The following is a 25,357-nucleotide window of genomic DNA, read 5'->3' as shown; positions in this document are numbered from 1 at the left end:
AATATGAATTAAAAAATGTGGGACTGTCCCACAGAATTCTGAGAAAAAAGAAAAAGTCAGAATTCAGACTTTAATCTCAGAAAATTAATTTTCAGAAACTTTCCACTCTCTTATGCATAAAATCATCTCAGATTTTCAGATTTGGATCATCTTTAAAAGGGGATAGCCACGTCGAAAGATTGGGAAACACAGATGTAGACCACACCACTGAGAGGCACTATGTAAATACCATGTGTGCTGTACCTAATAAACTGGCATAGGAATGTTTGTAATGTTTGTGGCTTCCGTGCTTGACATCATTTGGCTATTGGAGAAAACTAACCTGATATATCATGTGTTATAATAATATATCTGTTTAATCCTGTCATGGATATGATTATGTCATGTGAAGACTGGCTCGTGAAAGATCCGCTCCTGTGTCAGGTCATCACAGAGAGAAACACGCCAAACCCAACGCAAACCCGATGAGTCAGCGGCTCCTCTTAACACGCTCACACGTTACATGTGCATGACATAATCGGTGATTGACAGGTGCGTGACATGAACGAGCTGGAGCAGCATGCCAGGGCAAATAAGAGACAGGAAGTTGTGCCGAAGCTGAACAAGGGAGGAAGATTGGAACGTGTGTATGAATATGTGTATGCAGTCTTGAATAAAGTATGTCAAGTAAGTCACTTTTTTTTATAACATTACTTAAGTAAAAGTCTTAAAGTATATTACATTTACTGTACTTAAAGTACTGTAAAGTAATTTTCTGATATAAAATGTAACTCATTTTAACTCAAGAACATGATCGCCTTGCGGACGAACATGTTCTTGAGTTAACCTTCGACGAGGCGGTCCCCTCAGACATGTCTTGTATAAAGTACCCTATTAAAGGGAGACTTGAGTAAAAGTACAAGTATCTTGCCAGATAATTACTTTGGTAAATCTCTCTGAAGCTAGCAAGCTATCATCTAGAGATATCTATTTTAAATATGCTAGCTATCCAACTAGCTAAATCCAACTAGATAGATAGATAGATAGATAGATAGATAGATAGATAGATAGATAGATAGATAGGAAGAAATTCAATATTATAGCTAGCTAGCATATTTAGCAGGTTAAGTACCTTAAAGGGAGACTTGTGTAAAAGTACAAGTATCTCACCAGAGAATGACCTTGGTAGGAATTGAAGTCACTACTTTACAATAGTAAAAGTCTTAGTTTATGACATTTACTGTACAATTATCAAAAGTAAGTTTTAGAAGTAAAAATATTAAAAAAGAGAGGAGTTAGGATTGAGCCATGGTGGCCCCGGGGATGGTAAACTATATACAGTATGTGTGTGTAGTGTAAAGCAGCTCATCAAGACTAGAAAAGCTCTATATAAATACATACCATAATACCAACTCTTCTTCTTCTTCTGGTTTTATTTGGTAGTAACAAGTAACAAAGATAGTTAGAGGAAATGTAGTGGAGTAAAAGTACAAGTTGCAGGAAATATGAATCACAAAGTAAAGTACAGATACGTGAATGTTGTACTTCAGTACATTACAACACTCTATGTGTGTGTGTGTGTGTGTGTGTGTGTGTGTGTGTGTGTGGTACCTCTCTGAGCGAAGGGTCAGTGATAGTGTCCAGGTTGACCGAGCCCTCGTACGTCAGGTAGTGGAAGACGTTGAGGGCGCGCACCGCCTCTGGACCTCGCTGCTTGTAGCCGAAAATAAGGTCAATCCACTGATGCAGCTGACACGACACAAACTCGCTTTCCAGGGCCTGTCAGAGGCGAACGGGGCAATTAGAGGTGAGAGGCTCAGCAGCAGACGGTCAAAGACACAATGTACCTTCTTCCACACAACAGTGACCTCAACAACACAGAACCAACTGTTGTGTACAAACATGACCTCTTTACATCACCATCGAACACCTAAAAGCTTCTGAAATTAAAGGTTAAAAACAACAAAAAAAGGAGTATTGAAGATATTTGTATGCATCTAAAGCCATTGCTAGTTTAAAGTCCAGTTGTTGGCTCCAAGAGAAAGCTACTGTGTTTGTTCTTTGCCAGTAAAGGCCCAGATACACTTCCTGGAGCAGCGCACGCAGACCCAACGCGCATGACGCGAATTACGCCAACAAACGTGTGTGTAGCCCAGATTGTGGTGCAGCATTGACAGACAGTGAAAATGACCACCTCGGTTGCTCTACAGCAGGAGTCTCAAACTCCACCGAGTGTCTAGTTTGGTCAGTAATGGCACGTTTCCACCGACTCGACTCGACTCGCCTCGGCACGGTACAGCAATTTTCGTATCCACTAGCGATAGTACCCGGTGCTTTTTTTAGTACTTGCTCTGGTGACGTCGCCAGACTGCCGGCCACTGACCGATCAGAGTACCGTCACAGGAAGAGTCATGAGCGCGACGTCACGAGACACAAGAATCAAACTGAACAATGTAGGTCAGTTAAAAAGACTTAATAATCGTAAATATGTGGGTTAATCTCCAACGGTTAACAGGGAAAGGTATATTTAATAATATTTAACAGAGGAGTCTGGTGTATTTATCGACGGCACTGTTGATCACAATCGCGAGCGGCATCTCAAACCCTGCCACTGTATTTCAGTCCAGTGACTGTGTCAGACAGTGTCTGTACTGATTCTAACAATTCAGTTACACTGAAAACAACTGCTTTACAAGTCACTGGTCACTCGTTTGTGTGTCGCATGTAAAACAAAGTCACCGCAGTTTCATCCAGCCGTGCAGTGATGACTCCGCCCACGCTGAGTACTATTTTGTAGTGGAAAACCAACCTAAACCGTGCCATGCTGTGCCGAGGCGAGCTGGGACCACAGGTGGAAAAGGGACTTAAGGGGCCGGTAAAGTGAAAAAAAGAAAAGAAAAGACATTGACATAATAATACTTGATGACAGTTCACATAATTTCAAGATTAAAAAGTCTTGGTTTTGATATGATAGACAAATGGATAAATAATTGACAATATAAATGGATTTATGACGCAAAAACCGTACAGAAATAATAATAATCAGGTGTGTCTTTGTCCACTTTTTTTTAGTGGAGACAAAGACATGGGTTAGATACTACAGTATAAAACCCTGAGCAGCAGCAACATTGATAAATGACGTGTGAGAGTGAAAAGGGAGACGGGATTTCTTGTGGTTGTGGATTTAACGCTGATGATTAGTATATGTATATTCATATATACTCATGGAGGTCATGCAGTGATGTATTGTTCCATATGGAACCATATAATTCCCTTGCATGCTGGTGGAAGACTCTCTGCTGGAGGAATTTCCACTCCTCCCCTCGCGTCGGGAATAACAGCCATTACCGACAAAGCCTGCTCCAGCACACAGAGGCACAGTTTGCCACAGGGCATATCACGGCAATTGAAAGTGGCACATGCAAAGATGGGAGGGAGGGAGAACGGAGGGAACGAGGGGGAGGCATGCAGAGAGAGATTCCCTGACAGAAATGAAATAATAGAGGAAGGATAGAAGAGTGTGAGGCTCAGAGAACAAAAGAAAGACAAAAACACGGGGGCAGCATCACACACGCATCCTTCAACCGCGGGAAAAATATCCACTCTAATCCTCTTGTTTTTGGAGATACAGACATGTCCCCAAACAACTCGCAGCCTTTTGTCCTCCCCTCCCGACTCCCCCTTCTCTTCCCCTCTTCCACTCTTCCAGCCCACCACAGCTCACTGAGGCAGTGTTACAGGTACAGCGCAGGGAAAGGTCACCTCCGCAAAGACCAGCCCAGCTCTGTCACTCCGAGCAGCTGAAAAGGTCAAACGTGTTACGACGGCTTCACTTTATTTTCCCACACGTGATCCAAAAAAAAAAAAAAAGAAAACAACCAAAACACCGCTGTCCACAAAAGCCTTCTGAGACGCAGCAGAAGACAAATTTAACAGCTTTGTTATTGAAGATTATTGTCTTCGTTTAGGGAGGGGGCTATTCATTATGATAGTGTTTTCCAAACACTGGGTCGAGACTCGTGGATGGGTCGTGGGAGGTTGTTTTTGGGTACAAATGCCTTGGTCCTCATTTTCTGAAAATGTCCTCACTTTTTGAAAATAATAATAATTGAATAATTGTAACCTTGTCCGATCTAAAGCCTGTATATACTGCTACAGATTTTTCTTCCTGGTTAAATAACGCTGAAATAAAATAAAATAAAATAAAGATTATGCATATATGTTTTCAATAAAATGCATAAATCAAAGTTGCATCTCATGGAAATTATGTGTTTGCCAATTCCAAAATGATATACGTGTTTTAGATGCGTGACTTCTTGAATCAAAGTTCTTCTTGAAGAAAAGGTTACATGAACCAGAACCTCACCATCCTGTTGATCCTGACGAGGTCTTCAGGTTTCTGGGCCCAGGCTGGTAAGTCCACGTCACAGACCATGGTCCTGTCGTCCCTCATCCCCAGGTGGTAGCTGCTGCTGTTCACGAACATCTCTGGGAGGTAGTAGAACTCAGGGGTCAGCTCCTGATGGTTCATATAAGAAGAGAGACGTTAATAATTCAGCCTTTATTCAGACAGACGTGAATAAAAATGTATGTGTTTGTTTGTTTGTTTTTTGCATATCCTATATTTCCTCAGCTGTCTTTACGGGAAACGGCAAAGAGAGAGATGTTTTCATTTCGTGCCGCTTCCATCTGGATGTGGCCTAAGAGAACTGCCGATGGCAACCTCATGGAAGCGACTTCATGATGACACACCCTAGGTCCTTCTGTGTACTAATTTCTTGTTTCCATGTATTGGCTGAGGGCAAGAATAGTGGTTAGCACCTTTAGGTGACTTTGGGTCCGACTGAACGTGAGCAGTAACAGTACTTACTGTTACTCTCAATCACTTTATCTGAGGATTAGTGGTAGTCCGACTTCAGGAGATTCAATTTAGTGCAATTTCAGTCAAAGCAATTGTGATGGCGTTGTTGTTTGTTTTTTTTTTAAGCCCTAATCCTTAACTCACTGATACTAAAAATACCAGTCCACTTAAAGCGTACCCATATCCCCTTTTCCACCTATGGTCCAAGCTCGCCGGCACGGAACAGGTTGGTTTTCCACTACAAAATAGTACCTACATACTCAACATGGGCGGAGTCATCACTGCACGGATGCATGAAACTGCTGTGACTTCGTTTTACTAGCGACACACACAAATAAGTGACTAGTGACTTGTAAAGCAGTGGTTTTCAGTGTAACTGAATCATTAAAATCAGTTAAAAAATGTACTTTCTGAAAATGTCCTCGCTTTATGAAGAAGTCCTCGCTTTAACGCAAAATAAACATGCCGCTAGCTCGTACCCTAACACCTATGGGTCTTGCTCAGGGCTCGGCCAAAATGAGCCATCGTCACATTTCAGTTGAAGGTTGATGAGGTTGACAGGTTGATGCTGTGAATTCTCCACACGTGCTTGTTTTAACTGACATTTGTTTTAAAAGTCTGGTTTAAGTTGGACGAACACAAAATGTATTTTGTAGTATTAAGTGACGTCGTCAACACGGCACAGATTTGGCCATTTCAGCAAGAACCGTCTAGAATTGTGGTTGTGGTTGTGGTCCACGCAAATTTGATCAGCAGTGAAGACAGTCTGCAAGAAAAGATCTGATTTGAGGAAGAATCTGATTTCTTCGCAGCCTGAACAGCGAACTGACAATAACATCCCCCCCCACAAAAAAAACAAAAAAACAACTGTGAGGAGAAAAGGGTTCTGTATCCCACAGAGATGAAGCGAACACAAAACAAACGGACCTGGAGTCGACAGCGAGAGGTGCTAGTCCAGTTATTCCAGGCAGAGGTGTTAGGTGTGTGAAATGAAACTGACTTTTTCTTCCCGCTCTCTCGGTTCTTGTGATGGGGTCGCGACCTCAGAGTGGAGAGGAAGTCGGTGCGGTTAAAAAAAGAGCCTGGTGTGATTCCACACACGGAAGACGAGAGCAAACATTTTCGCCCCCGAGTTTGTTTGAGTCGAGACTATTCCTCCAGGACTTTCTCACTCGCCACACCGGTGTGGACATAACCCTTCACTTAAATAGCGTATAAACCTCACATCAACACTCACCATTTCACAAAGCACACAAAAGCTTTTTCTTTGTCGAGACAGACTTCTCACCTTCCACACAAATTAACATTTTAACACAACGTGGCACCAGCTACAGGTTAAAGAAAGAAAAATATAAAATTCCTCACTTTTTGAAAATGTCCTCACTTTCTGAAAATGTCCTCACTTTTTGAAAATGTCATCGCTTTCTGAAAATGTCCTCACTTTCTGAAAATGTCCTCACTTTCACAGCCTAAAACCAGGTCTTCATATGGACGGCCTCAACAAAGTCTTACCCCGAACCTTAACTATCACCAGTTAATGTCAAACCTTAACCACAAGCCCTAAACTTAGTTCCTCAGAAATAAGGTTCTGCCTCATTAGGACCAGGTTTTTGGTCCTGGCAAGATCAGTGTTTATGACAGAAAGAGGCAACAAATACAAGAACACATATTCTTAGTGAGGACACTCATAGACAAACTGTATTCCTTAATCCCTAAACCCTAAACTTAACCAGTTCCTCGGAAATGAGGTTCTGCCTCATTAGGAGAAGGTTTTTGGTCCTGACAAGGTCAGTGTTTACGACAGAAAAAAGAACACACACGCACAGAAAGAGACAGGACATGTTAAACGTGGTCCCCTGTCTCGTAGACCGGCGTTATAAAGGAGGGAGCAGGGCACAGTTTATGAAAGCGTTTTTTTATGAATGTGGTGTTTGTCAGATTCAGTGGTAGTTTTGGAGTTTTTTATATTGCCTGTGGGATAAATATCACATGGGGCCTTTTTAGGTTCCCTCGTAAATCACCCGGGTTTTGGGAGCGAGTTAGCGTGACATGGTACAGGCCGATAACACCGCAGCGTGTCTCTGCTGTTGGTCACTTTTCACCCATCGCACATGACAGGGGAGGCGAGCAGAGCAGCCATTCCTCCGTCCTCCCCCCTCCTGTTTCCGTCTCTCTCTCTCTCTCTCTCTCTCTCTCTCTCTCTCTCTCACACACACACACACACACACTTTCCCTCCTCTTTACGTTTGTAAACTTCCCGCCGTAACTCACTGCCAAGCCGTTAAACCTGCCAGCTCCGTTTTTCAAGCCGGCCTCCCATGGCACCCATTAATTCTGCAACAGCATCGTAATGGGCTAACAAGTCAATCACACGAGCCTCCGTTGCTTTACACTGTGTCACCTTAATGACACGTTCGTCAGAATCTGTCACCGGTGCAGAGCTGCCGGACTCCCTCAGACAGCGTACTGGCAGGTATGTGTGTGTATATGAGGAAGTATATATATCTATATACATGTATTCATATATACATGTATGTGTATGTGTGTGACCGCTAATAAGAAAAAGTCTGGCTGTGCCAGTTTAACCTGACCGAGTGTGACCCAGAAAACAAATGTCAGTGACCGCTCACACTAGATACAATTTGCGTCGGGTGAAATTTGAGCTGGGCACACACGGTGGATTAGTGGGTGGCATTGTTGCCTCAACACAAATAGACCCAGATTCGCTGCCCGGTCTGACCGAGGGTGTCTGTAGTATTACTACTACTACAACTATTACTACTATTACTAATACTAATACTACTACTACCACTACAACTACGACTACTACAATTACTACTACTATCACTACTATTACTATTACTACTACTATTACAACAACAACAACAACAACAACAACTACTGCAATTACTACTACTACTATTACAACTACTACAACAGTAACTACTATTACCAATACTACTATTATTATTACTATTACTACTACCACTATTACCACTACAACTACTACTACTATTACGACAACAACAACAACAACTACTACTACTACTTTACTACTATAACTATTACTACTACTTTTACTACTTTACTACTACTACTATAATTACCACTACTACTACTACCATTACTACTACTAATATTACAACAATTATTACTATTACAACAACAACAACAACAACAACAACAACAACTACTACTACTACTTTTACTACTACTATTAAAAATAACAATAATTATACTTTATATTTAATATTACACAAAGAGCACAGACCTCCACCGAGACTTAAACACTTTGTCGTCTGCGTTTTACGTAACAGCATCTGAAATGTTGACAGTCTCATCCACTGGATCCAGAAGAACTTTCTGGATCTGTGTAGAACTTTACCTGGTTGTAGCTTTTACCGTCTTGCATGAACATGACAACATTCACCCTGAAACTGTTAAGATGTCGCTGAGATATACACATCTGAACTTGTTCAACGGGACTGAACCATGTTACACTTAAATCACCACCAAATCCGTAATCCTTAATTTACAGTTTGGCCAATTATAAAACACAGGAGGTTTTATTTGATCATCACCAGTGGGTAGATTCTTAGAAATCATAACCTCTATCGTAATAATATCAAGAATAAACAAGAGAGCCTCTGCAGCAGTTGATGCTCGGGCTCTAATGACGGGTATGAGTGCACATTAATAAAGGGAGTTGTTTCCATATGACTTGCTCTTTCAGAAGGTCGTCCCCATCAGGGGTTAATCCTGACTCGCCCTTGTTGTCATTACTGCTGCAGGAGCTCAGGGTTAATGAAGGAAACTGACCTTAACCCCTGACTCTCTACTCTCTCCACATGGTGGCTGTGCACGGTGTTCTAAACGCTTTTCCACTGCACGGTTGTAGCACGGCACGGCTCAACAACTCGTTTTTCTTCTTCCAAGTTTTCTGAAAATGTCCTCACTTTCTGAAAATGTCCTTATTTTCTAAAAATAAGTCCTCACTTTCCGAAAATGTCTTCACTTTCTGAAAATGTCCTTATTCTCTGAAAATGCCCTTACTTTCTAAAAAAATCCTCACTTTCTGAAAATGTCCTTGCTCTTTGAAAATGTCCCCTCTTTCCGAAAATGTCCTCACTTTCTGAAAATGCCCTTACTTTCTGAAAAATGTTATCACTTTTTGAAAATGTCCTCATTTTCTGAAAAATGTCTAAAATGTGACGTCAACAGTCTGTCGGCCACTGATTGGTCAGAGAGTGATGTCTCTTGCCAAGAGTCATGAATGTGACGTCCGAACTGTAGATCAGTTAATAAGACTTAAAAATCCTGAAAATTTGCGTTAATCTCCAACATCAGATCTTTTTAATCCACTGATTCTAATGATTCAGTTACACCCAAAACAACTGCTTTACAAGTCACTAGTTTGTGTGTTTGCGTTGCGTGGAAAACTACGTCACAGCAGTTTCGTACAGCCGTTGCTATGACGACTCTGTCCACGTTGAAGAGCTGCTATGAAATAATGGAAAATGACCCAAACTGTGTTGACCTGTGCCATGCCGTGCCAAAAATATGAATAACAAAGTAAAAAGACATGAGACACTGGCGTAAAAGAGACCATTAGTGTGTCTGTCCACAATCTTTGGTGTCTCCTCCTCCTGTGGGAGGTGTTTCTGTGAGTGTGTTTGTGTGTGTGTGTGTGTGTGTGTGTGAAACGGAGAGAAACGCTATAATCAACTGATAATTATGTGATTGTAGGGTTAAAAACAGTGTTAATGAAATGTCTGCTCTGCTCAGATGTTTTCTGTTGTCTTTTTAAACATCTGTGTCTCCCCAAGAAGCAAAATATGTATGTATGTTTATATATATATTTATATATATAAAAAAATATATGCGTATATATATATATGTATATATACATATATATATGTATATATACATATATATGTGTATACATTTATGTACCAGTTTTTCCCTGGCTAAATTAAATAGATGATTTTGTGTGATTGCATGTCATATTGTTTTATATTATTTAACAGTAATTGGTAACAATTTACAATAAGGTATATAAAAAAGATTAACTAATCATTAGGTTATGTCAACTAATGATTAATTTTACCTTAATTAATATTAACAAATCATTAGTCAATGGTTAACTAATCACAAATGAATTGTAAGCTAATCATCAATAACTTTGTCCATTGTGGGACTAAAAATAGATTATACTATTTTATGTTATGTTAATCTGACTTTAATCTCAGAATTCTGACTTTCTCTCAGAATTCCGACTTTCTCACTTAAATCTAAGAATTCTGACTTCTTAGAATTCTGACTTTAATCTCGGAATTCTGACTTTCTGACTTTAATCTTGAATTCTGACTCTCAGAATTCCGACTTTCTAACTTTAATCTTGAATTCTGTCAGAATTCCGACTTTAATCTCAGACATCTGACTTTAATCTCCAAATTCTGACTTTAATCACAGAATCCTGACTTTTTCCTAGAATTCTGACTTTAATCTCAGAATTCATGCTGTTCTATTTTATTTATTTTTTCACTTTCTTTCAAACGAAAATTAAATGTAAGAGTCAAGTATCATGAAAAGATAGAAGTAATTATGACTCAAACTATTATATACTATATACATTATTATAAATGTACCCAGCTGCACTGAAAGTAAAGCGAGTGTTCCCTGCTTTTCATACATTATGAAACACTGTTGGTAAAGCACCAGTGTCCTCTGCAGACTCCTAATAGATCACTCTCCATTCTTTGTGTGTAAAAACAAATGCATGCAGACGTACAAGTAGTTGAGAGCAGACTGTATTTGTTAACAGGGTGCCGTTGGACTATTCTCTGCGTCTTTGCTGCCTTACAGTTTCCTGCATCTCACATACATCGTTGGCTGCTCTCCTCCACATCCAGGCCAGTAAAAGCCCTGTCCCTACATAAAAGACTACATTTTAAATAGCTTTTGTCATTAATGCTTTATTAATTGCCTGGGGCGACGCTCACCCAGTGCAGGGTGTGTTAGAAATATATGACACTTTGAGGTCAGCGTGTTCTCCCCGCTGCGTGTGTGTGTGCAGCGGGCGAAATGGAGGCTTCAGAATCAGCAGGGTTCAGCGTTTTCTGTGTGGATTTGAAGCGGGAAAAAAAGAGGCTTTTGTCTCTCAGATTCAGCCTTTGTTCAGAGAATCAATTTACCTGCAAAAACGTTTTTTTTTCCCCGTTTTTTTGTTGATTTGCTGTTTGGGTGAGGCATTTATAATTAATGGTGTATATTTCTTGTTTGCAATTCCAATGAGTTACATTGACTGAGGCGGGGAGGTACGGTTATATTGCCAATTATACATGGTATATAGCCGCAATACTTGTCGAGCACAGTGTTGCAATATACATATTGACATTTCGTCCATTTTATCATCCAACACCCAACGAGTCCATCAAATGTGCCTGAAGAAAACCAATCGCAATGAGAATTGTACTAGAATTAGAGAGCAGGGTTCTCGGTTTCCTCCCACAGTCCAAAAAACATGCAGATTAGGTTAAATGGACACTCTAAATTGACCACAGGTGTCAATGTGTTTGTCTCTGTATGTTGACAACCTAACCAACCTATGTCAGCTGGGATTAGTCCAGTCTCCCCACGGCTTGTCTTTTTTCTTTTATCTTTTAAAAAAATGCTTTAATCTTTATTGATCTCCAGTCTCTTTGAAACTTTATCCATGCGATTATTTAAAAACCGTAATAGATATCAAAACTTTGACTTAGGTGAGAAAAGGTTTAAATCTTGCGACCCATTTTAAGTTTCAACCAAGCCTTTATGTTAAAGTATGACAACACTGTGAGGCTCCAAAATGGGCGAGGTTCTGATCAATTTTTCGACCATCTCCCATTCATGTGTATGTAGAGATTTTTCACATTTTTTGCGGTTTTGTTGCCATGGTTACTCTAAAACACCATTCCCGATCAAACCGCACGTTTTGATATAAGACGTGTGGGGCTTTTTCACGTCTCGTGAATTCATATGAATGCAGTCCCACCTTCACATCAGACGTGTCCCTCTGACAGTTTCTCCAGGAGCGGGCGATGCCTGAAAAGGTGCGATCGGGATGGTCAAATTTGTTGTCACTGGAACTGAGGAAAAATGTGGTGAACGGCTCCTGCAGACAGAAAAGAATACAGACTTAGCCGATGTGATCTTTAAAGCCCCCCAACTGAGATTTGAGTGAGACTTCTTCACCCTTTAAACTCTTTCAACGTCAATATATGCTAAAAAAAACTTGCACGCCTTAAACCACCATGAAAATCAATGATCTTTATCAAAGTTGACTGGTTTCAGCCTCTGGACGTCCATTTTTATCGCAGTAATCATAAGCAACATAATGGAAATGACTCATTTCTTGTAAATCTGCTTTGTCTTATTGTTCGTCTTTCCTGCAGAGAACTGTGTGGACATCAGTCACTCACTGGGGGGGAGGGGTTAATTAGCCCCCTTTTTTTTTTTTTTTCTGAGTACAGTAAACCATGACGATAATTGGCTCAAGTTGGGTTTTTCTCCGCCTGCGATGGCGACCGCTGCCGGCAGGAGCGGAGGGATCACTCACCAGAGGAAGAAAGGGATTGTGGGGGAAACAAAACCCAGAGAGGGTAATCTAACTGCTGTCAAGGGAGGTCCCTCAGTTCATCAGCCATTTTCTACTAATGACGGAGGAGGAGGAGGAATACAGGAACTCCCCCCTGCAAAGTTCTTTCAAATTAATAAGCTGACGTCAAAGTCAAATGAACCGACGCCGACGCGGAGGTTAGAGGGGTTTATTTTGTTGGGGAATAGATTGGAAGTGCGCACACCTCCTCCCGCTGTCTCCCACAGTAAATGAGGACAGTGCTCAGTAACCTTGATGGACACGTCTCCAGCGCTCACTGGGTTGCCTGAAACACATAAACCTGTCACAGCGGCCTCTGTAAATCATTACCCAGCCACTCTTTATTTAGTTCACATATGCCGGTTTACTGGCCTGTGAAATGTGTTTTCTGAGCACCATTGGTCCAACTCTACGTCCAATCAAATTGAGACGTTAAGACTCCCCCACGACGCACAAGCCGACAGACCTTCAAAGTAACAACATCATCAAGTCTGACAAGTGACAATCAACTAATGCCGAGTCAAAAATGAGAGTCGTGGGCCGGACTTCATTTCTATTCAGATTTTTTCGAGATTTCACTCACTATTCTGACAAGCCAGTGCAGGGCGGAGGCAGCGGTGGAGTAGTGGGAGTTGTAATGGCAAGGCGGCGTCTGGTCGTCCTCCCACGTCTCGTAGCGCTCGGCATAGAACGCGGCGCGCTTCGGATTCAGAGCGCCGACAGGCTGGGAAAGAAAATGAAGCAAGGATTCAAAATATTTTGTTATTAAAATATACACATTTTTCCTCCTCAAAGCAAGCACAACAAATTATTCTACACGATTCCTACGAGGCAGTAGGAGAGGAGAGGTGGAAAGTAATGACTGACATTTACTGGACAGGTGAACGATGATGAGGACAGGTGAACGATGTGGACAGGTGAACGATGTTGAGGACAGGTGAACGATGTGGACAGGGGAATGATGATAAGGACAGTTGAATGATGTGGACACGTGAACGATGATGAGGACAGGTGAACAATGTGGACAGGTGAACGATGATGAGGACAGTTGAATGATGTGGACACGTGAACGATGATGAGGACAGGTGAACAATGTGGACAGGTGAAAGATGATGAGGACAGTTGAATGATGTGGACACGTGAACGATGATAAGGACAGGTGAACGATGACATGTAAATGATGAGGACAGGTGATTGATGATGAGGACAGGTGATTGATGACAGGTGAATGATGTCGACAGAGGACAGGTGAATAATAATGAGGACAGGTGAATGATGATGAGGAGAGGTGAATGATGATGAGGACAGGTGAATGATGAGGACAGGTGAATGAATGATGAGGACATGGCATTCATAAAAGGGGGAGGAGTCTGGGACAAAGTGATGCAAGTGATGCAAGAGTGGACTAAGAAGGCCAATGGTAGAAAAAAAAAAAATTGGAATGCAGTAGTACATGTATAATTTCAATACTTAAACTGCGAAGATTTGCTCCTGGATCAACAAATAACATTAACTAGATTATGTTTTAAACACTAGGTTAATAAACACTGGTTTACACCTTTTGGGTTTTTATTTACTGTTTAATGTCATTTTGAATACTGATGGGAATTTAATTTAACTTAAAACGTAAAGACGTGACTCTTGAATAAAAAGTTGGGAAAATTCGGCAAATTTGTTTTGGGTACCCAAAAATATCTCCCACGACACATGTGTGGGTCCCAACCCAGTGTTTAGAATCACAGTCTTACCATATAAATCATATTATTTATATGGTTGTACTGCTGTACGTGTGACCAATAAAGTGTAAACTGTGGTAAGTGGCCTTTTTATAGTCCCTTTGTTGACATTATATATTTTTTAGACTAAATATCCCATAAACTCTCATTGGCAAAACCCTAAAAAAGAAGAAAACTATTAAACTAAACACACTAATGACTTCAAATGTGAATTTATAGCTGTCATGCTCAGTGTATTTGAGGAAACCGTGCACTGTTTTCAGTCCAAGTGACTTTGTGAGCCATATTTAGGAACAAGAGTGGAACCATGTGAGTCTCACTGGAACATGTGTGCGGCTCAGTTACACAAGCTGTTACTTGATATGGATAAAAGCAGGTTGAAGCGATAGATATTTATCTGAGATAAATAAATTTAAGGGATTGATTAGGTTTTTACTTGTTTTAGAGAAGCTTTATTTGGGACAGTTGTTGAGGATAGACTGGATTTAACTAAAAGAAAATATATGTTTTTTCAAAAGAAATTTGTTTAAATCAGGAATAAAGAGCAGCAGTACACGTAGGCTAGACAGGACAGGGTTACAAGTATCCAAACATACAGAATACAATACACAAATATGCATGAAATATACAGAACACAACTTTTAAATCACAAAATGAACACATTTCTTTACCCCCAAGTCATTTAAAAACACAATTAGACCAGATCCTTCAGTTTTATAGATTGTTCAATAGGGATTTTTGATATGGAAAATAAAATAAAATGAAGATTTTTGGAGGCATAGGTGAGATAATAATTAACAGAGATAAACTCAGTGCACGCCCTAAGAAGTTCCTGTTGTGCTGGAGGTGGAGGCAGAGGAGCGAGGACAGAGTGAGTGAAGGAGGAGATCTGAGCGTCTCCTGCTAAATGTTCTGGGTAATCTGCGTGGATTAACCCCGCGCTGACCTGATTTACAACCGACGCGCTCACAAAGCCAGACATTTCACTTGTAGCAGTGATGCATCATCCCGTCTGCGCCCCACAGACTTTCACAGTTACCGGGGAGCTTTTCAAGGAGTGACATAAAATCTACACTTAATGACATATTACCTGTTCATGTGAATTTAACGTTTTTTTTAACGTACAAAATGGCTTCCGACAGGGACAGAAGGGAAAAAAAGCAAGTTAATGCTTACTTAATTCTACAGTATCTCAAGAACAAGTTTGCCTCTTCATTTCCTTGTTTCACCACCTTTTCTGGTAAGTTTGTAAACCGCTCACTCTCTGCACCAAAGTCCATAGAGAAAACCAGCGACTTTAGCTCTTAGTGACACATGAGCTGCTGGTCCACATTGTCACTGAAGTGAATCCAAATTATGAATTTCAAACATTTGAACTCCCTGATGGAGACAGCGGTGGATCAACAACTCCCGTGTGCTGTGACGTAAAATCGCAGATTTTCTCGATGGACTTTGGTATGGGAGAATGAGATGTTTTCCGTACTTTTTTCCAGCCAGAAAAAAATCTGTAAAACAGCGAGGAAAAGTGGCAAACATGTCCTTAAGATGTTGAATACTTATATGTAATGAAACAGTGGCTTGAGAAGGTACCATTATCTCATCAATCCACACTCCTTTTGGTATAACTTGACGACATAACTGGACAAAAATATGTACATTAACTTTTCTCTTTTGATAAAGTAAGAGAGAGGGGGGAAAGGTTTCCCCATCAAATCAAACCTTTCACTGGCAAAGAGCAGAGGCAGAATGTCTCCTAAATGCCAACAGAGCGACGAGTGCGGCGTCTGAGACTGAAAATGTCACAAATCATAAAAATAATAATAATAATCGCATATTGGTCGTTCTGCGTTTGAAGAACTGCTGCCTAATTATCGTGGCGGCCATAAAACAGAATATAAAACAACATCACTGTTATGTTTATTTGACATCCATCCAATTATTTGCTACTTAGGCCAAACATTGGATGGCACGAGTCATTATTTAGCTGCAGAGTCAGCAATAACTTCACTGTTGCGTTGACACCATCGCTGGCTTTTTCTTGCCCTCTGGCAGCTGTTTCATTTTCACGTGTTCTTAAGGCGACAAAATGACTCCCATTAAGCACACGTTTAGTGGTGAATAAATTGCTTTCTCTGCCTTTTCAATCACTTCATCCGATATAGGAGGCTCGCAGGCATATTGGCAGTCAATATCAATATAGTCAGTATAGCTGCATAGGTTACAGACGGGGGGAAGGGAGACTGGAAATGCAATCAGTGGCGGTGTTTCTAACAGAGGAAATAAGGTCAAATATCCTAAATTAAAATCAGTAACTCTTAAAAATTATTAACATTTTAATGTACACATTATTGCTTTTTAATGTAACCTCAGCCACAGTCTCCACTGGTCATTCTCAAGATTAGGGTCATGCCTGGAGCTAGAAGTAAAACACTTTTTTAATGGGACCAGTTTCTGGTTCGTCCTTAAAAAATGAATGGCAGTCCACATCGGTGTTAGCACAACGGAATAGACCGGAGGAGAAGTTTATTGAGATCTGCTCAGATTTATGGAGTGATAATAGCCCCGCATGTGACATCTCGGGTCCAGCTGGAGCGGGGTGCGAGCCCTGAGATGTCTCGCACTCCGTAAAAAGCATATTACGACAAACACAGATTATAGAGAAAGCCTCAGGTCGTGCATGTGACAGCGAGAGAGCGGATATGCGGTATGCAAGAGGCGACGCTGAAAAAACGAACGGACTTCACGGTGTGATGCGCAGCATACCGTTGTTTCTCACAGGGACTTTAAGGCCACTACCGTGGTTACCGCAGTCCCTTTTTGGTGTGCTACCACATAATGACACTCACCGCACAGGCTCATCTTCTCTCTATCGCCCCCCCGTGGACCTCTGAGTAACTACCGCAACACTGCAGTCCTGATTTGACCTATTTTTGCTTCCCCCGCTTGGCGGCATATTGATTTCGGGGCAAATAGAAGATAAAATCAAGATCTGTACACATTCACAAGGACACAAAATAAAACGGTTCATTTGTAAGTTCGTCCCATTTTATTCTCTTAAATCTAATTTGTTCTTCTTGTGACGTTTGTTGCAATTATTAAGCCATTATTCTTTCATCAAAGGAGAAAGAAAGATTGGCTGAATACAGTCTGGTGTTTACTGACAGGATAAATATGACAGAAAAGCTCTATTAAATGAAAATAAAAGGGATTGAAATGACTTCTTGTTGACGTAAAACCAAATGACTGTTTCTCTGTCTGACAAAAAATTGCCAATTGTCGTCAATAGTTCCGCGTAAATAGTGTTTGACACTAAATACAAAGTAAACACACCATTAAAAGCTGGGCTGCTGGAATGAAACTATAAAACAGCCCCAAAATATGACAGGAAATGGAAATTATGAGGAGAAACTACAGACGACACGTGACCGGTCCCTTCCGTGCTTGTGAATCCCGTCGTAAACATTATCTCGTTGATAATGGATTTGTTTACGTCCGCTCGAGCGAGAATAATCGCTGCACGTCGCACTCACACAAACGCTGCAGACAGGTCCACACACGCTCCAATCTCAGCTCATTTCCTCTGTAACGCCCGACCTTAAAAAAAAAAAAAAACACACACACGCGTAAACAAAGTACAATCAAACTTGGATTTGGCTTCAGATTCAATCAGAATCATTCCTGCCGTTGTGGGAAAGGAACGCGGCCCGTGTCGAGTCAGTGCCTCCTCCCTGCACTTACATGAGAGCTTCCTCCCAAAGAGACGCATATTGCATTTATATATATTTTTATATTTCAAAACAAATTACATTACGGCGCGTTACTGTGGCGCTCAGCTGCCTCGTCTGGTGCGCGGCTCCGGTCTAATTCAATCACGCTGCTCCAGCTCAAGATAAAGCTGATGTTTCTCCAGAGTGGAAGTGGAAATGAGGGCGAGGACGGTTCCACTGTGGGGAAGAAAAGTGCGGAGTGGACCTTTACGGCAGCCACGTTCTCACAGTCAGCGTTGCACAGGAGACGGCTTGGAGAGGGAAATAGCTTTTCTATTTTTGAATTTGGTTGGCAAGGGAATTTTTAAGGCTGCACTGACTGACATGTTTTCATATATAAGTAATATAAGTGTGTGTAAAAATGGCTCTATATTCTACCACAATTGGTAATGAAGCATTGAGATTCATACCATTTGTTAAAGAAACTGTTCTGGGTTTTATTCCTTTCTATTTGTCTTGTGGAGCTACTGTAATATTTCTAGTGAGCCAGCTCACCACACAGCTTATTTTTAAAAGAAGACTTAGATCTTTTTACTCTCGACTTCAACTAGTTCCTTTTAATTCCACCCTGTGTTGTGTTTTATTTGCATTTTTTACTGTATTTCAAAGCTAAAACAGGGTTTTTATTTTTTCGACTTTTCCCTTTCATTCCACCCTGTGTTGTATGAAAGGAGCTACACAAATAAAGTTTATTATTAGGGTCTTTTTGCCACAACAATCTCTAATTTGATCCCCTAAACGTGGGTGAAAAAGGACAAAAATTGACATACAAATCAGAACCGGCGAGAAGTTTTATAAAAATCATTTGAATGCGAAAAACCAAAACAAAATGGCTCAGTAGTCCTCATGTCAAACACCTATGGAGCGGGCCGAAATTTAGTTGCGCCAAATTTGGTGGGATCATTTGGTGGGAACATCGTTCGGCCCAAGATGAACAAAAAATCACATTGGAACAATGACCTCGACTCAACAAGTCAGCCATTTTGGATTTGGTGTCCATCTTGGCGTTTTGCAAATTTACTGAAAAAATGTAATTATTCATTATTACTATTATTACCGTAATGACAAGTATATATAGCTCTATTTCTCTGCTTTCCGGTATCCATCCATCCATCTTCTACCACTTTATCCTCAACATGAGGGTCTCCACATGGGGGCGCTGTGTCAATCTTGGCTGGCATAGGGCGAAAGGCAGAGTCACACCATTGATAGATTTTGCGGGCTCGGAGTTACGGTCACAGAAGGGTTAACAAGGAAACATGGAAGTCACAATCTCCAATCAATGAATTTTTTGTAATTTCTCGTCCCCAAAGTCCAAATTCAAGCCCTTATAATTGTCATAATTGTCATTAGATGAGGTCAAAGATTTCCAACTGTTCTAGAGCTGAGGCTCTTAACCTTTATGACTACAAGGGCTGCATGGCTATTGGATATACGTGACAGACAGGTTGGGTAAGAGGGGACGCCACAGAGCTGATAGTAATCTGATAGTAATCTGATCTCCTACACACTAAAATCAATACTGAACTCGTCATTGACGCCAGCTTAAAAATTGCATTACTGCCACCTATTGGACTGGAATGTGGACAGAAGATTTGGCAGGAAAAAAATGATATCGTCTCTGACAACTACTTCTGTTGGCGGGGCTTATACTCCGCCAGTATAAAACTGGCAGGAACTCAGTTTGTGCATGTGCTGTCCACGGCTTGGCTCCGTGGGTTTGTATACAGTACCAGGGCCTTTAGGTGTTGATTCTTGCAACAAAAATGTACTTAAAAAAAAAAGCACAAAAGCTTTTGTCATTCAAATCCATGCATTAAAAAAGGCTGATGGAAACACACCTACACACCACTGTATCCAATCAAGAGCCAGAACTCCACAAAGGGGGCGGTCCTTCCAGCAGCAGCAATGTTAGCCAAAATGTTCTCTCACAGCAGCTTTATTTTATTGCAGTAATTTAACGTAACATTAAAATTATTATTAACACAATCTGGGTTCAGTAATGCCATTTGTCTCTTGAAATGACAATTAAACACACGTTAAATCTGATAAATTGTCATCAGTGGTCAAAGTAAAATCGCACAAACACAAATTAGCCTCAGATAATTTAACAGCCCTCAAACTATCATCCACTTGTCACTCAGTTGAGCAATAATCATTAGAATCTAATAAAACACTTCAGCACATGAATGTACCTGACATCCAAGTATGCAGAGCGCTAACCCCCAGAGGCGAAGAACGTCGCGTTTCAGCAGAAGCAGCAGCAGCAGCAGTGTTCACAGCTGACTGAACGTCTAAAACCTGCAGGTGATTGTGGGTAAACGCTGCAGGTTTGGGAGGATATTATTTGGCAGATCAGTCGAGAGACACGACAGTTTGAACAATGCTGTCCGTCAAGTGCTAGTCACCTGTAACTAACCTGTAACTCACCACCAAACAGGTCTCACGCTCGACTCTGGTCTGTGGGAAAGTGTTCAAATCCAGGGTGGGAATGAATCCTTTTAAAAATAGTTGATATCTATTAAATACATGTATAACAATACCGAGCAAATCCTACTTTACGTCCTGCATTACGTTAAAATAGTTGAATAAATCTCAAAGTCAAGTTCATAAATGAACTTTCTTTGCACTCATTTGATTCTCAATCAAGATACTCTGGTAAGAGCGGCTTTAGATTTTTAAACATGCCGATTTGGGGATTAGGTAAATTGGACACATTAAATTGACCATAAATGGATGGATCTGTCCAGGGTGTGACCCCGCCAATCCCCCTATGTCAGCTGAGATTGGCACAGCACCCCTGCGACCCGCATGTGGAGGATAAAGCAGCAGAAAATGGATGGATGGATGGATTTCTATATCCACACAATAATAAAAAAGAACGCAGCCTTCGAGTCATCAATGCTCAAGCCCAGGTTCAGTCACAAGTTGTGAAAATTTGGACTCTCCTGATAATGTCTCTCCTGACATTAACTTGTTTGGATAGTGAATGTGACCTCTGTATTTAACCCATTCTTTTTACACACCACTTGTGAACAATGGGGGGGTTGGGTACCTTGTGGGGGGGAGGGGGTATTTGAACTGGTCGACCCACCGGTTGCAGGCCTAATTCCCTTCCACTTGGCCATGGGCTGCACAGATGAAGTTCCGACCCTTATTGTTGAGTTTATTTGGTAAACAACCACACTCACTGGACACACTCACACACACACGAGGCTGTACTATACAACGAGTGAGTCTCAGGAGACTGTGCTGCTACCTCTGATCCATAATTGAACAAAAGGGCAGACCACGCAGAGATGGAGAGTGTGTGTGTGTGTGTGTGTGTGTGTGTGTGTGTCCCTGTACCTGCTCCACTCATTGTGAACTTTTGGAGGTAAGAGCCCCAGGGTTCCAAGGACAACTGTCAGGAGACACGGGCAGTGAACTCATGCTAATGAAGGCAGCTCAGGCCTGTAAACAGCATGGAAGGATGTCACTGGAATACATTACAATACATAACTGTCTCCCCAGGGCAGAAGGGCTGCACCCCCCTTCAAAACACATACACACGCAAACACACACACACTTTCCCTGTGGCTCTCGCAGTCCACCTGGATACCCCACAGACCAGAGCTGCCAAAAGCTGCCTGACAAGATGGCAGGATGAACTGGGTTTCTATTAAAACAAAAATGTCCTCAATTTAAGCGCTCCTGGCGGTGCGACGGCTAACATTGTTGCCTCACAGCTGAAAGGCCGCCACTTCGTAAAATCTTGGTTCGACTGAGGGTCTTTCTGAGTGGGTTCTCTCCATGTACTCTGGCCTCTTACAGTCTAAAGACAAGCAGATTGGGGATTTGGTTAACTGGACACTCTAACTTGACTGCAGACAGGTTGCTGGAGGTTCCTCTGTATGGTGACCAAGTATGGACAGGTGACCTGTCAAAACCTGCACCCACAGGTCTTATCCACACGGGATATAACTTTCCTTTTAATTCTCTCCTTTCAAGAAATGTCTTCATCCACATGATTCACGCCAAAAATGACTCTGGACACCGTAGAATATAGGTCAGACCTGTACGCTGCCACAGAAATACACCAGAAATGGAAAAGAAAACGTGGAGCATGCGGATAAAGCTACAAACACAAGAAAAAAAACAATGAAAGAAGATGGCGACAGCGAATTCGAGAGCAAGATAGAGGTGGAGCTATGACATCGATACGGAACAAAACTGGCCTTGATAAGTTGATCTGTTGTCTCCCTGTCTCTATTCTTGTCCCCCATCTGTCTTCTGTCCCCCATTTTTCCTTTCACCCCAACCTGCCTTGGCAGATGCTGCACATCTTTAAGTTTGAGTTTTTTCTCTCCACTAAAAACTTTAGTGTTTGCTGATTGTGTGAACTGTTGGGCTTCTTTACCAGGAAAATGCCTTCAAATGTTTGATTAGGTTTGATGTTACTTTTAAAGCAGAACTATGCAGGATAATTTAACAGCGTTGGAGTCATTGTGATGGTTAAATGGCTTATTGCGTGGAGATTGTTCTCCACTGCCCCCTACTGTTTGTTCGTGGAAACCCAGCCTTGCAAGATCAGGGCCGCCAACCTGGTAGCGTTATTTTAGATGTTCATCATGGCAGAGTCACCAAAAAAGAAGCAGAGAAAACCGTTAAGGGAGGGAAGTCTGTCTGACCGGCTTTTTTCAAACGGCGAGAAGTGAAAAACACAGAATCATGCAAAACAGATGCCAGTGAGGAAAAAGTGGTATACAATGGATGGATGGATGTTTGCGGTGGTGTCGTAAAAATATGAACTATAGGAGGGAGCTCCGTAGAAAAAATGGATTTGAAACATGTGCCGATTCTCCTAAACCTGTACTCATGTGTACAGGATTTTAGGCGGACATATAAAAACCTATGTCAAACCCTGCAAAACCCTAAAATATGACTCAAATATGATTCACCCTATGTCAGCTGGAATTGTGCCTGCTCCCATCATGACCTTCAAGAGGAGGATAACGTGGTAGAAAATGTATGGCTGTTCTGGGCTTGAAAGAAAATCAGCACAGTAGGAGCTCACTCTTCAAGTTCACAGCACCGTGTGCAACTGGTCCATGATATTCTTCAAGTTGTTACTTCTTTAGTTCTCGTCGTCTCCCAAAAACAAAACATCTGCCTGGAGAAGTTGAAAATTGATTCAAAGTGTTGGGAACTGAGACACAGAAAGTGAGGCTCAAATTCAGAACGTTTGCTACTTCAAGGGAAACAAAGAGGAATGAGGGAGTGATAACATGAGCGAGAGGGCGAGAGCTCAGACAGGAATGCAACTGTTTTCAGGTCAGTGAGCGGCAGAGAGAGAGAGAGCGAGAGAGAAGGGGGGTTGGTAAACCAGTAAACCAGGTCTCTGTTTGTGGCAGAGTGATCTCTTTTCTCTCTCAAACATAACCCTGAACTTCATCTCCCAGGGTTGCAGGCCATTTGGTGTCATCGTGCCTGAGCCTCGTGAGATTTAGCAGCGTTAGCTCGTAGCTCTACGGCACGGCAGGAAGTGTCTGACCTGCTACATGACACCGTTCTCCTGACGTTGCTCTTATCCGGAAAAACAAATACTTGAAAGGGAAATTAAATCAGGCAGATTGTAAGAAATGGATGCAGATTTCCTGTGTGATAATTGAAGTCCAGAAAAAAGGACGGACGTTGCACTTGGCCACTGGGGGGATATGTGTCACGGTGTTTCTGGGGTTACCATTAGGGTTCAGATTCAGGTGAAGGTTGTGACTGTACTGATGCATTTACCACAAAGGTCCATAAAAGCCCTGGTATACTACCACGGACCCTGGTATACTCGCGCGTCAGGGTCCCATAGTATCCCACTTCGCCATCGAGTGGCCTAACAAGTCTGGACACAGGGAATTGGACGCCATCCTACCAAAGAAGAAGAGAACGACGCTACAGCTCCCTTGGACACGTCTGGGCCTGCGGTTCCAAAATCTTTTTTTATTTTATCGTACATAAAAGACTGGAAAAAACGTATTTGGTGACCTAAAAAATATCATCCTTGACACATCCATGGGTCCCGACCCACACCTTCTTTAGACTACGACACTTTACCTACCTTTGTTGTCTAGTGTTTACTGGTCAACAAACGTCCACTGCTGACTATAAATGGATGCACTTATCGAAGGTAATCGACTGTATTTCAGTGTGTCCTGCATTCCACCTCCACCATGACTCCTCTACCATTAAATATGATATAGATTTACAGCGCTGACACCCACCCCCCTCCTACCTTGGAGAGATCTCTGAAGTTTCCCGGCAAGGTCAGGTCCAGCTCCTCAGAGTCATAGTTGGTGAGGACCCATGGAAAGACGGGGTACTGGTTCAGGTCATTGTATGTCCTCCCTATAGACAAAGGGAGCAGACAGAAAACTGATGAGTGATGAAGGTTTGGACGGAAACAGAAGGGGTTGAAAGCGGGTCACGGGTCCATGTGAGGCTTCAGTTACTCCGCGGGAACAGCACGCAACATTCCAACGAGTCTCCGATCGAAGAGACCTCAATCAGACGCACTTCCTGTCTCATACAGAGCTTGCCAGGGAAAAAAGCACACTTAATAGCAAAGTGTTTTGGTTTTTTTCACCTTTTTAATCTTCTGTGTAAGTTTACGTTATCTTTCATTGTAATCTTCACTAGAGAGTAACTATCCCTCATAATTTGTAGCGTCATTACGTCAACCTCAATGATTACTTTAATGATTTATACATCTATAAGAGTTTGCAAAATGGCCTGAGGTCCTTGAATGTCACCATAAAAACAAAAATAAAGCCTTCAAAGCTGCTTTTATGACATGCCCAATTAATAAATTCATAATCCCAACATAGATTCTGAAAAGAAAAGACATGACTGTTTAACATTGTTAAAGCCACACAATTTAGGATTTCAACCTTCAAATAATGTGTCCAACATTATTTTGATGATACATCAACTCACAACAGGGTGAATGTCATCTCTGTCAAAGCATGAGCAGTTCCCGAAAATCAGGCGTCTAATGTCTAGTTTCAGGTAAGTGCCACAATCTACTTTACGGCATATGTAAAAACAGAACAAGGAAGTAAACAAAGTGACTAAAGTTACACAGCTGGAACTAATCATTGCGCAGATGCAGCATAAAAAATAAAGAGGGTTAAAGAGTTGGTCATTTTGAGATTTTTTTTCAAGGAATTGAACATTGATTAGAGCAAAAGAATAAGAATCAGATTTAGTTTTATTTCGCACACACATTAATTAGTGATTGTGAATTTGACCTCGAATTTGACAATAACACTACAATAGCTCCCACATTTAAATTTGCGAAAAAGGGCTGACAGAGAAATGACAGTTTTAAAATCACCCTCGTCCTCTG

The 25,357-nt window shown here is 41.5% G+C and overlaps 1 protein-coding gene across 2 annotated transcripts in view; it reads right to left on the bottom strand.

Annotated features, from left to right (window-relative positions):
* nbeab (neurobeachin b) overlaps nt 1-25,357 on the bottom strand; it is a 306,319-nt gene that overhangs the window by 44,111 nt on the left and 236,851 nt on the right. For both annotated transcript variants that reach the window (XM_058633432.1, XM_058633433.1), the window contains exons 43-47: nt 24,245-24,357; nt 13,060-13,200; nt 11,874-11,993; nt 4,346-4,498; nt 1,591-1,758 (exon numbers count right to left, since the gene is read on the bottom strand). In XM_058633432.1, the coding sequence (XP_058489415.1) occupies nt 1,591-1,758; nt 4,346-4,498; nt 11,874-11,993; nt 13,060-13,200; nt 24,245-24,357 (695 nt within the window). The remainder of the gene's footprint in view (nt 1-1,590; nt 1,759-4,345; nt 4,499-11,873; nt 11,994-13,059; nt 13,201-24,244; nt 24,358-25,357) is intronic.

This window comes from Solea solea, chromosome 7 (assembly GCF_958295425.1).
Source record: "Solea solea chromosome 7, fSolSol10.1, whole genome shotgun sequence".
Taxonomy (NCBI): domain Eukaryota; kingdom Metazoa; phylum Chordata; class Actinopteri; order Pleuronectiformes; family Soleidae; genus Solea; species Solea solea.
This window is presented reverse-complemented; position numbering and strand designations above follow the sequence as displayed.